This window comes from Capricornis sumatraensis, chromosome 13 (assembly GCF_032405125.1).
Source record: "Capricornis sumatraensis isolate serow.1 chromosome 13, serow.2, whole genome shotgun sequence".
Lineage (NCBI taxonomy): Eukaryota > Metazoa > Chordata > Mammalia > Artiodactyla > Bovidae > Capricornis > Capricornis sumatraensis.
This window is the reverse complement of record NC_091081.1, coordinates 76,431,633-76,444,413: the sequence shown is the minus strand read 5'-3', so window position 1 is coordinate 76,444,413 and position 12,781 is coordinate 76,431,633. Positions and strand designations below refer to the sequence as shown.

Sequence of the window (12,781 nt, the reverse complement as noted above, 5' to 3'; positions counted from 1 at the left end):
CAAGTTGCTTCCAATGCTTTTAGAATCAGGCCAACTCTGTAAATTTTAAAATAAATCACTATTTTTTTAAAAAGTAAATACATTTATAAAATAAAAATTCTGATATCTTGTTCTCTTCTTATATCCAAAAGCTGTTTGGGACAGATAATGTTCTCTGAGTCACAGGTACACGGTGGGGTGCTTTAGGTTAGCAGCTAATGATGCTAATGGGAAGTGAAATACCAGTCAATTTGTATAATGAATAAAACTTTAGGTGTTGCTTTTAACGTAATGGGAAATTGATCTATGCTTATTACATCTACATGAGAATGATGTGCCTGGGCAATCCACACAGCTCAGAGAAAAAGACACTAAGATAAAGGTCAAAAAGTTAGGCTGCCTTATTAACTATGATTTTGGAGAATCACCTAATGTTTCTGTAGGTCAGCTTTATCCTAAACAACTTGCAGTCTATACCTCTTTCCCCATTTATCACAAAGATGTAGTAAGAACCACTTATCACCACATCTGCTATCCACCACCTTCCATCAGGCCATCATCACTTTTCATGTGACTCCTAAAGTAGCCTAAAAACTGATCACCTACTTCCACTGCTCCTGTTATCCCTTACTCCATAGTAAGCATGATTTTTTTAAACCTGTGTTGGATCATTTCTCCCAATACCTTCCAATCACATGTGTGCATGTTCAGTTGCTTCGATTGTGTCCAACTCTTTGAGACCCTGTGGACTGTAACCCACCAAGCTCCTCTGTCCATGGGATTCTCCAGGCAAGAATATTGGAGTAGGTTGCCTTGCTCTCCTCCAGGGGATCTTCCTGACCCAGGAAAGGGTACAAATATAAAACTATTTGAACTTACAACTCTTGCATTGGCAAGCAGATTCTTTACCCACGGAACCACTTGGGAAGCCCACCTTTCAATCACACTTAGAATAAATTCCAAATTTCTTACTACAGTCAGTGAATACTTTGGTTGAATAATTTGTTTTCCAAAACTGAATATTTGCTAATAAGGAGGCCACTTTTCATAACTGCAGTTGAGATTAGACTGGTGGTTCTCAACCAAAAAGGAGAGGTGGTTTTGTTGCCCACGGGAAATTTAAAACAGTCTCTGAAGACAGTTTTGGTTGTCACAACTATGACTGGTGGGGATGTTCCTGGTATCAGCCAGGGATGCTGTTGAACATCTTGCCATGCACAGAACAGTCCTACAGCAAAGAATGATTTGTCTTCAGAGGTCAATAGTGCCACAGTTGAGAAGGCATAAAAATATAAACTCTGCAAAGTGGGATGTATGGTCAGTGCCCCTATGAGGTCCTCCATGCTTTGGCCCTTGCCTACCTTTTAGACTCTGCTCCTACCTAGGTCCCTCTGCTTTAGCCTGGAGCTTTGCACTTGCCATCACCCATCACCTCCGACTGCCTGGAATGCTCTTACCCCGTGGCATGACTTGCTCCCTCTACAACTCAAGACTCTTTTTCAGAGAGGTCTTGGGGATACATTCATCCCAAAGTGACAGTGCTTCTTCATTATATTAATACTTCCCTACCCTTACCTTGGCCACTTGATACGGAGAGCTGACTCATTTGAAAAGACCCTGATGCTGGGAAAGATGGAGGGCAGGAGGAGAAGGGGACGACAGAGGATGAGATGGTTGGATGGCATCACTGACACAATGGACATGGGTTTGGGTGGACTCCAGGAGTTGGTGATGGACAGGGAGGCCTGGTGTGCTGCGGTTCATGGGGTCGCAAAGAGTCAGACACGACTGAACTGAACTGGACTGAACCCTTCCCTTACTCCATGGTGTTTATTTTATCACTACCAAACATGGCAATGCATATTTGTTTCTGTGTTTATGTATTATCTGTCTTTCTCGTGTAAGCTCCACTGGAGCAACAGTCTTATTTTGGAGACTGCTATATTCCTAGCATCTAAAACAGAGCCTGCAGGGCCTCTAAACATCTTCAAAGAAACACATTTCTCTGTGTTTCGGTGTGTAAATCAAGGGTTCACCTGGAGATGCCTTTCTTGGGCTTATGAAAAGGGAAGATACGATGTGAATTTTCTGCAGAGAAAAAGAGCCCAGCCATGTGCATTTTCACCAAACTCCAGTGAAACCTACAAATGCACAATAACCTTTTATGTCTACAGAATATGCAAAAACGTGTTAAGAAACAGACCAGAATAGTCTATTGATTCTCTGAAATTGAAAACAAGCTAGAATGTGAACAATCTGAAACAACTGTGGACATTTCTTGGGTGTTCCCCTTTCCTGGAACTTACAGACTAATTAGAATAAGAAATGGCTGGTGGATAAATGGCTCCCTGCCAATGTGCTTTGAAAGCTTTCTTTTGAGTACTTAATATGTGTCATTTATAGCCATGGTAAAAACACTGAGTATAGCAAGATTATTTTTGAAATGTCAACAAAACACGCAAATGTACAAATATTTGCCAGCTAAATATAGCATGCCTCTCTTGCACTCTGACAATTTTTTTTTTTTTTGAGGTCAAACACTTCAGAGCTTTGCAGGAACAAGCAAGGACCTACCTAGATCTCCTTTGCTCCATGTGTGACCTGTCAAACTCTTCAGTGAAAACCACAGCAAAAGACATTCAACAAACAGAACAAATGGTAAAAAGTTTAAAAAAAAAGTGACATTGGATATGTCTCTTCGATCATATTCTCTTGCTTGCATGTTGCTACTGCTGCTGCTGCTAAATTAGATGTGAAAAAAAATTCTCCTTAGGTTATTCTTGCTATAATGCTCCTTCAGTTATTATAATAAGTATGTATTGAATTTCAACTGAGTCACAGAATAATAGGCACACTTTGATACTGACGCCTCTGAATTGGAACTGAAATATTTAGTCCCGCTGAACTGCTGAACATTTGTGCCTCTTTCCTCTTTTCTCTTCAATTAGCATTCTTCTTCTTTTTTCTGATCATTTTGTTGTTGTTGTTCTTTTCCATCATTTTTCCATACTTAGTAAGTACTTAGTAAGTATGACCTAAAGAAAGTATGAAAGGGTGTGAAAGGGTCATATAAAGTGTGTATGAAAGGGTTGTACGTAGTATGAAAGAGACTCCTGACGCTTACATTCTCTTAGGATAGCAAACATCTGTCATGACCCTTCTAAGTCATCGGCAGGGGCTGAGGGTGGTGTTGATAAGGATCCTGAAGCTGTATTTGGGCTTTTTGGACAGGGTTGTGATGCATCAGCAGTACCTGTGAGCAGCGGATAGATGGCACCATAGAGGTCAAGTGCCTTCTGCTGCTACATTAATCTCTGCAACTCAATGTGTTTGGATTTTTAAAAAAAACGGTTTTTGTATTTAATTGAGTAAATATTCCAGAAGAGTAAAATATTCTAAAGGAAAAAAGAAATTAAGATAAATCATTATAGTATAAATAATTAAAATAGCATATTTTTTTACTTTTATATTTTACTATGTTATCAGAGCAAGTCTGTTTTTAAATCTTTAAGAAAGATGGTATAGCTTCTATATTTTGTACAGAAATTATTTATTGAAAAAAGTTGCATGATTTCAAAAACCTGTGAAGCAGGTCTAAACATATATCCAAAACATTAATTACTCAGTGTTCTATAAGAGGTGTCAGCAAATGTGGGATAGAGAACAATATAAGTCTTTTCTAGTTAACCCCAAGACCACACTGAAGAGTCTGTCAAACAGATGTGTCTACATCTGTGAAATGCCCAGTGTGAAAAAGCATCAGGGCAGCTTCTGACCTAATAAATTGGTAGAACTTCTAAAGCCTCACAGTACTGATCGAAATCATATGGCATAAGTCTTCGACACTTAAAGTCTTTAGAAAACCAAAACATAAAATCTGTTTTTCTTGGAGCAAATAATTTGGGGGGGATTTATCACTCTGTGTGTGTGTGTGTGTGTGTACCCAAGTGTAGGTCTGCATACATGGACAGGCTGATTCACTGAACATAAATGTTTCTGTCTATTGTCGCTGACTTTTGCCTCTGTGTTTTCTCCAGATCGAACAAAGGCTTGCCCAGGCACAGAACCTAACTCAGGGCTGGGAGGAGATCAAGCACATGAAGGCTGAGCTCTGGAGTTACCTCCAGGATGCCGATCAGCAGCTGCAGAATATGAAGAGGAGGCACTCAGAACTGGAGCTAAACATCGCACAGAACATGGTGTCTCAAGTAAAGGTAGGAATTCACATGTCTCCAGGGGAAACAGAGGCAACCAGCATGGGTATGTGTCAGCCAATCCTTACACATAGTTAAAGAATAAGACAGAATCAGAACCACTTTCATTTGGTACCAGAAGAATACAAATCAGAAAGTCAGCATTCAGATATTTTTTGGAGCTCCTATTGGCTACTTGCTTTGAAGAACGTTCACTCTGTAGCTTGTTTATGAACAAAGCAACTATAGTTCAGCTGGCAGAACCAGAAGGCTGTATCATTAAACAAACACAGAGCCTTACTATTTATTAGCTTCTCATCACAAAAATTGCTAAAGCTGTAGGACTGTAAATGTATCAATTTATTAAATGTATATTTAGGCACTTCAGTGGTTGGGACTCAGCACTTTTACTGCTGGGTCCTGGGTTTAGTTCCTGGTCGGGAAACTAAGATCTTGCAAGCCACATGGCACAGCCAATAAATAAATGAATATAATATGTAATGTATATGTATTAACATAGCTAACTTAAATGTAATAAAATATTTATATATTTAAAATGCAATAGAAAATTATTAAATTAACCTGATTGGAAGTTGTACCAGATTTTAAACAAACTTTAAGATTTACATTTTCCCTGTGATAATCAGTCATTTATATTTTCTGCTGGAATGTTGTCTCTAGCAGAAGACATACCTCCTGGAGATAAATTAGATTTTTTTTGAAAATCATGAACCTTAAAATTTTTTAGAAAACTAAGGATACACTTTAAGATAAAATGTTAACTTTTTCTCATAATGACTACAATATTGTTCCACATTTATCAGTTTTTCTTTTTACTTTCTGAAGTAACACAAGAAGATACCATAGTTTCCCTTTGACTCTTATATACTTGGACATTTGTGTTTATAAGAAAGCATGATGGCTTTCTCTTTGTCCCTCAGTATACATTCTTCAGTTACTTAAAGTGTTCAGAGGTATTGTATCTGTGCTTCAATCTGTATTTATTTGGGGAGTGGGTTATAACGTATTGTTTATTTTATTGTTGTCATCCTTTAGGATTTTGTTAAGAAGCTACAGTGCAAACAGGCATCAGTGACCACTATTACAGAGAAAGTGGATGAGTTGACCAAGAAGCAAGAGTCCCCTGAACACAAGGAAATAAGTCATTTAAATGACCAGTGGCTGGATCTGTGCCTTCATTCCAACAATCTGTGCTTGCAAAGAGAAGAAGATCTCCAGAGAACACGAGATTACCATGACCGTATGAATGTTGTTGAAGGGTTCTTAGAAAAATTTACTACAGAATGGGATAACTTAGCCAGGTAACAGCAGTTCTCTTGGGTCACCAAAATGCTAAGCCAGAAATTTCTTAATTCTATAAAATCAAAAATATCTTTCTTACATTTTAAACATCCATTTTCTATCATGGATGCATGAATCAAATTTAAATACTGATAAAACATTATTAAGAGTCTAGTGTGATCATATTCACACAGAATCACGACTTTCCTCACCCAATATTACTTTAAGCAGTGGATAAAAGGAAAATGTTTGAAAACAGCACTGATTCTACCTGTGACCTCAAGGAATATTTCAGGGCTATTACAAAACTTTGACTTTAAAGTACATCCCAAGAATATTTCTAGTTTTAATTACCTGTTGTGGGACTCTGTAAATTGAGGACACGAATCCTTCTTGAAAGAAGTTCCATAGGTTTCTTGCCAGTTCTGTGAAGTAACACATTCGGTGTAATTCAGTCTAGTTTTTTCTTGTACTTGTGGTATTCTAGAACTTAGTGAATAATCTGATGGCTCAGATGGTCAAGAGTCCGCCTGCAATACAGGAGACCCGGGTTTAATCCCTGGGCCGGGAAGATCCCCTGGAGAAGGAAATGGCTACCCACTCCAGTATTCTTGCCTGGGAAATCCATGGACAGAGGAGCCTGGAAAGCTGAAGTCTATAGAATCAGAATCAGACATGACTAAGCGACTAACACTGTTTCATTTTATAGCAACTGAACACTTCTTCACTTTTTCTTTGAAAAGGATTCCCTCACCACCCACATCAGTTCAGTTCAGTTCAGTTCAGTCACTCAGTTGTGTCCGACTCTTTGTGAACTCATGAATTGCAGCACACCAGGCCTCCCTGTCCATTATCAACTCCTGGAATTCACTCAAACTCACGTCCATTGAGTTGGTGATGCCATCCAGCCATCTCATCCTCTGTCGTCCCCTTCTCCTCCTGCCCTCAATCCCTCCCAGCATCAGAGTCTTTTCCAATGAGTCAACTCTTTGCATGAGGTGGCCAGAGTATTGGAGTTTCAGCTTTAGCGTCATTCCTTCCAAAGAAATCCCAGGGCTGATCTCCTTTAGAATGGACTGGTTGGATCTCCTTGCAGTCCAAGAGACTCTCAAGAGTCTTCAACACCACCATTCAAAAGCATCAATTCTTCGGCACTCAGCTTCTTCACAGTCCAACTCTCAACGTCCATACATAACTATGGGAAAAATCATAGCCTTGACTAGAAGGACCTTTGTTGGCAAAGTAATGTCTCTGCTTTTGAATATGCTATCTAGGTTGGTCATAACTTTCCTTCCAAGGAGTAAGCGTCTTTTAATTTCATGGCTGCAGTCACCATCTGCAGTGATTTTGAAGCCCCAAAAAATAAAGTGACAATTTCCACTGTTTCCCCATCTGTTTCCCATGAAGTGATGGAACCAGATGCCATGATCTTCGTTTTCTGAATGTTGAGCTTTAAGCCAACTTTTTCACTCTCCTCTTTCACTTTCATCAAGAGGCTTTTTAGTTCCTCTTCACTTTCTGCCATAAGGATGGTGTCATCTGCATATCTGAGGTTATTGATATTTCTCCCGGCAATCTTGATTCCAGCTTGTGTTTCTTCCAGTCCAGTGTTTCTCATGATGTACTCTGCATAGAAGTTAAAGAAGCAGGGTGACAATATACAGCCTTGATGTACTCCTTTTCCTCTTTGGAACCAGTCTGTTGTTCCATGTCCAGTTCTAACTGTTGCTTCATGACCTGCATACACATTTCTCAAGAGGCAGGTCAGGTGGTCTGATATTCCCATCTCTTTCAGAATTTTCCACAGTTTATTGTGATCCACACAGTCAAAGGCTTTGGCATAGTCAGTAAAGCAGAAATAGATGTTTTTCTGGAACTCTCTTGCTTTTTCCATGATCCAGCAGATGTTGGCAATTTGATCTCTGGTTCCTCTGCCTTTTCTAAAACCAGCTTATATCTGGAAGTTCACTGTTCACGTATTGCTGAAGCCTGGCTTGGAGAATTTTGAGCATTCCTTTACTAGCATGTGAGATGAGTGCAATTGTGTGGTAGTTTTAGCATTCTTTGGCATTGCCTTTCTTTGGGATTGGAATGAAAACTGACCTTTTCCAGTCCTGTGGCCACTGCTGAGTTTTCCACATTTGCTGTCATATTGAGTGCAGCACTTTCACAGCATCATCTTTCAGGATTTGAACTAGCTCAACTGGAATTCCATCACCTCCACTAGCTTTGTTCATAGTGATGCTTTCTAAGGCCCACTTGACTTCACATTCCAGGATGTCTGGCTCTAGGTGATAATCACACCATCATGATTATCTTGGTCGTGAAGATATTTTTTGTACAATTCTTTTGTATAGTCTTACCACCTCTTCTTAATATCTTCTGCTTCTGTTAGGTCCATACCATTTCTGTCCTTTATCGAGCTCCTCTTTGCATGAAATGTTCCCTTGGTATTTCTAATTTTTTGAAGAGATCTCTAATCTTTCCCATTCTGTTGTTTTCCTCTATTTCTTTGCATTGATCGCTGAGGAAGGCTTTTTTTATCTCTTCTTGCTATTCTTTGGAACTCTGCATTCAGATGCTTATATTTTTCCTTTTCTCCTTTGCTTTTCACTTCTCTTCTTTTCACAGCTATTTGTAAGGCCTCTTCAGACAGCCATTTTGCTTTTTTGCATTTCTTTTCCATGGGGATGGTCTTGATCCCTGTCTCCTGTACAATGTCACGAACCTCAGTCCATAGTTCATCAGGCACTCTATCTATCAGATCTAGTCCCTTAAATCGATTTCTCACTTCCACTGTATAATCATAAGGTATTTGATTTAGGTCATACCTGAATGGTCTAGTGGTTTTCCCTACTTTCTTCAATTTCAGTCTGAATTTGGCAATAAGGAGTTCATGATCTAAGGCACAGTCAGCTTCACAGAGTCTTATATAGAATCTTTCTGTAATTTTGATCACTATGATTTATTAAAATCTGTACTTTTTCTGCCCAGATTTAGTAGTTTGTAGCAATTAAAACTGAAAACATATTTTAGGTGTAATTCAATTGTGGGTTTTTTGTTTATGTGGATTTCTGTTTTAGGGGAAGTACACTACTTTCTGATGTGTTTGCTTTTTTTTTTTTTTGATGCTCACCATGTTACTAGTCTTTGGGATAAATCCAGTGTCAGCAAAAGCCTGTATTTCAGACTGACAGTAGCACCTGGGTCTGGTTAACCCACAAACACGACGGAGATAATATGTCCACGGCTACCCACTCCAGTATTCTTGCCTGGAGAATCCCCATGGACAGAGGAGCCTGGCGGGCTACCATCCATAGGGTTGCAAAGTGTCAGACAGAACTGGGTGACTAACAGCAGTACTATATGTCTCAAATGGAAGTCATCATATACTCTCCCAACACTCTTCCTCATGCTTCAGAACTAATTGTTTTGTAAATGAAAAAGATTCTAAGATTCAGTTTTTCTTATGTGTGTCTTGTAGTCAATGGAATGAGAATTCTTTGCATTTCACACTTACTTTTAAAGCTTCTAATGATATATAAAAAATATCTGAGTTATACCAATGAGCAGCTGTTAGAGTCATTGGTTATAGCTTACACATGGCATATTGTCTACCACTGGATTTTTTGCTGGAACTTCTCTCAGGAAAGCACAGAAATCACAGGTCACTTAATTCCTTTCAGTGCCATTGTCACGAATGCAGTAGATCAGTGTTTCTCAGTATTTTGTGTTTCCACAAATCATCAAGGGGTCTTGTTAACATGCAGTTGCTGTTCTGTTGATGAGAGCCAGGGGAGGAAACTACAAGTACATGTCAGATGTGATGAGAGGGCAGCCTTAGCTAAAAGATGAAGAGCAAAGAAGGATCCAGGCATGGGAATGCATGGACACCCGTGGTGGATTCATGTCAATGTATGGCAAAACCAATACAGTATTTGTAAAGTAAAATAAAGTAAAAAAAAAAAAAAAAAAGAAGAAGTAACCTTGGCAGCATATTGTGAATCAGAAACAATGTTAACAGGTTCTTTAATATACAATAATACAGCTTCTAACTCAGCCTGTTGTACAGAAGGATATTTAGATTGCCAAATCTTCAGTAGGACCAAAAGAACCTGTTTTGAGGTCCTTATTTGCATCAATAAAATAGGTGACAGCATTGTGAATAGGCTCTATTTTTTTTTTAATTTTAGAGAGAATCAAAGCATGTATTTTAAGAAAATTAACTTAGAAGGGTAGTGGCAATCAATGTCGCCAATAAAATCAGAAAGAGCAATTTGCCATTCAATATTTTGAATATATAAATGTTCAATTTGTATTTTAGAAAATGGTACTATTATAGTCTTTGGATCGTAACCCAACAATTGTTGAATACAAGTTTTCCTGTTCAATATTAACTTGTTAACCACATCAACATAAGTAGTCAGTAAACTTAGTTTGTTTATGATGAAAAAAAAAAAAAAGTATCCAGGCAAACTATCTTGGTTCAACTTCTGCTATGGAAATACATGGGTCTTATATTCTATAATGGAGAAGGAAATGGCAACCCACTCCACTCTTGCTTGGAGAATCCCATGAACAGGGTAGCCTGGTGGGCTACAGTCCATGCAGCCACAAAGAGTTGGACACGACTGAGTGACTAACACTATATTTCATAGTAACTACAGAATCTCTGTCAATGAGACATGAATTGAGTAACTCTAAGCTAAGAACACCCACTTAAAGAAGATGGTAATATGCAATTTAACATGATACAAACAAGCACAGATATGGACTAAAGTTAACTTGACTTTATGTGCTTTAATATAGATCTGATGCAGAGAGTACAGCTGTTCACCTGGAAGCTTTGAAAAAGTTGGCCCTGGCATTGCAGGAGAGAAAGAAGGCCATTGAAGATCTGAAAGAACAAAAGCAGAAAATGATAGAACATCTGAATTTAGATGACAAAGAATTAGTCAAAGAACAGACGAGTCACCTTGAACAACGCTGGTTTCAGCTAGAGGACCTTGTTAAAAGAAAAATCCAAGTGTCCATCACCAACCTAGAGGAGCTCAGTGTGGTTCGGTCCAGGTTTCAGGAGCTGATGGAGTGGGCAGAAGAGCAACAGCCCAATATCGCTGAGGCTCTTAAGCAGAGCCCCCCACCTGACATGGCTCAGAACCTGCTCATGGATCACCTTGCCATTTGCAGCGAACTGGAGGCCAAACAGATGCTCCTGAAGTCTCTCACAAAGGATGCTGACAGGGTGATGGCTGATCTTGGCCTCAACGAGAGGCAGATAATCCAGAAGGCACTGTCTGATGCACAAAGGCACGTGAGCAGTCTCAGCGACTTAGTGGGCCAGAGACGAAAGTACTTAAACAAGGCTTTGTCCGAGAAAACCCAGTTTCTCATGGCGGTGTTCCAGGCGACCAGCCAGATTCAGCAACACGAGCGCAAGATAATGTTCCGTGAACATATCTGCCTGCTACCAGATGACGTGAGCAAACAGGTGAAAACATGTAAGAGTGCACAAGCCAGCCTCAAAACTTACCAAAACGAGGTCACTGGACTTTGGGCCCAGGGTCGCGAGTTAATGAAAGGAGTCACAGAGCAGGAAAAGAGTGAGGTACTAGGGAAGCTCCAGGAATTGCAGAGCGTCTATGACACCGTTTTACAAAAGTGCAGCCATCGGTTACAAGAGCTGGAGAAAAATCTGGTTTCTAGGAAGCATTTTAAGGAAGATTTTGATAAAGCCTGTCACTGGCTCAAACAAGCAGATATCGTTACCTTTCCTGAGATCAATCTAATGAATGAGACTGCTGAGCTGCACACACAGCTGGCCAAATACCAACACATTCTCGAACAGTCTCCAGAATATGAAAACCTCCTGCTTTCCCTGCAGAGAACTGGACAGGCCATCCTGCCCACGCTGAATGAAGTGGACCATTCCTACCTCGACGAAAAGCTCCATGCACTGCCCCTGCAGTTTAATGTGATCATTGACTTGGCTAAAGACAAGTTCTATAAAGTCCAAGAGGCAATGCTGGCTCGGAAAGAATATGCCTCCTTGATCGAGTTGACAAGCCAGTCTCTGCATGACCTTGAAGACCAGTTCTCCAGGATGAGCCAAATCCCCGGCCACCTGAGCGTCGAGGAGGCTCTGTCTCTTCAGGATAGCTGGCGAGCTCTGGGGGGTGAGGTGGCAGGCCTCGCCGAAGCCATGGACGAACTGAACCAGAAGAAAGAAAGTTTTCGCAGCACTGGGCAGCCATGGCAACCGGACAAGATGCCACAGCTCGTCACCCTGTACCACAGGCTGAAGCGACAGACAGAACAGAGGGTGAGCTTCTTAGAAGACACCACCAGTGCTTACCAGGAACACGAGAGGATGTGCCTCCAGCTAGAGAAACAGCTAGAGGCTGTGAGGATGGAGCAGTCCAAGGTGAATGAGGAGACGCTGCCCGCAGAGGAGAAGCTCAAAGTGTATCACTCCCTGGCGGGAAGCCTCCAGAATTCTGGAATTCTCCTAAAACGTGTCACCAGGCATCTCGAAGATCTCGTTTCGCATCTCGACCCCGCAGCTTACGAGAAAGCCAAGCATCAGCTCCAGGCCTGGCAAGAGGACTTAAAACTGCTCACCTCTGCCATTGGTGCTACGGTGACGGAGTGTGAGAGCCGCATGGTGCAGAGTAGAGACTTCCAGACAGAGCTGAGCCGCTCCCTGGATTGGCTGAGGAGCGTGGAGGCGGCCCTGAGTGAACCGCTGTGCCTGGACCCAAACCTGCGGGACATCCAAGAGGAGATCAGAAAGGTCCAGATCCATCAGGAGGAGGTGCAGTCCAGCCTGAGGATAATGAATGCGCTGAGTAACAAGGAGCAGGAGAAATTCATGAGAGCCAAGGAGCTGATCTCCGCTGACCTACAGCGCACACTGGCTGAGCTCTCAGAGCTGGATGGGGCCCTGCAGGAAGCTCTCCGCACCAGACAGGTGGGTGCCATGGGGCTTCTGCTCCATTTTTCTCACTTTGCTTCTTTGTAAACAGGTGTGGGGCTTCCCTGGCAGCTCATCTGGTAAAGAATCTGCCTGTAAGGCAGGAGACCTAGGTTCGATTCCTGGGTTGGGATGATCCCCTAGAGGAGGGCATGCCAACCCACTTCAGCATTCTTGCTTGGAGAATCCCCATGGACAGAGGAGCCTGGCAGGCTACAGTCCATGGGGCTGCAAAGAGTCAGGCATGAAGCGAGCAACTAAGCACAGTAGCAAACAGGTGTGAGTTTTTATGTTCATGGTATTCATTTCAAGTGATTTCCATGTTGATATGACT

General features: G+C 41.1%; 1 protein-coding gene across 1 annotated transcript in view; it reads left to right on the top strand.

Moving 5' to 3' along the window:
• The window catches only part of LOC138089584 (nesprin-1-like), a 64,608-nt gene that overhangs the window by 29,321 nt on the left and 22,506 nt on the right, over positions 1-12,781 (top strand). The window contains exons 20-22 of the mRNA XM_068984967.1: positions 4,017-4,193; positions 5,229-5,494; positions 10,284-12,444. Coding sequence (XP_068841068.1) covers positions 4,017-4,193; positions 5,229-5,494; positions 10,284-12,444 — 2,604 coding nt within the window. The remainder of the gene's footprint in view (positions 1-4,016; positions 4,194-5,228; positions 5,495-10,283; positions 12,445-12,781) is intronic.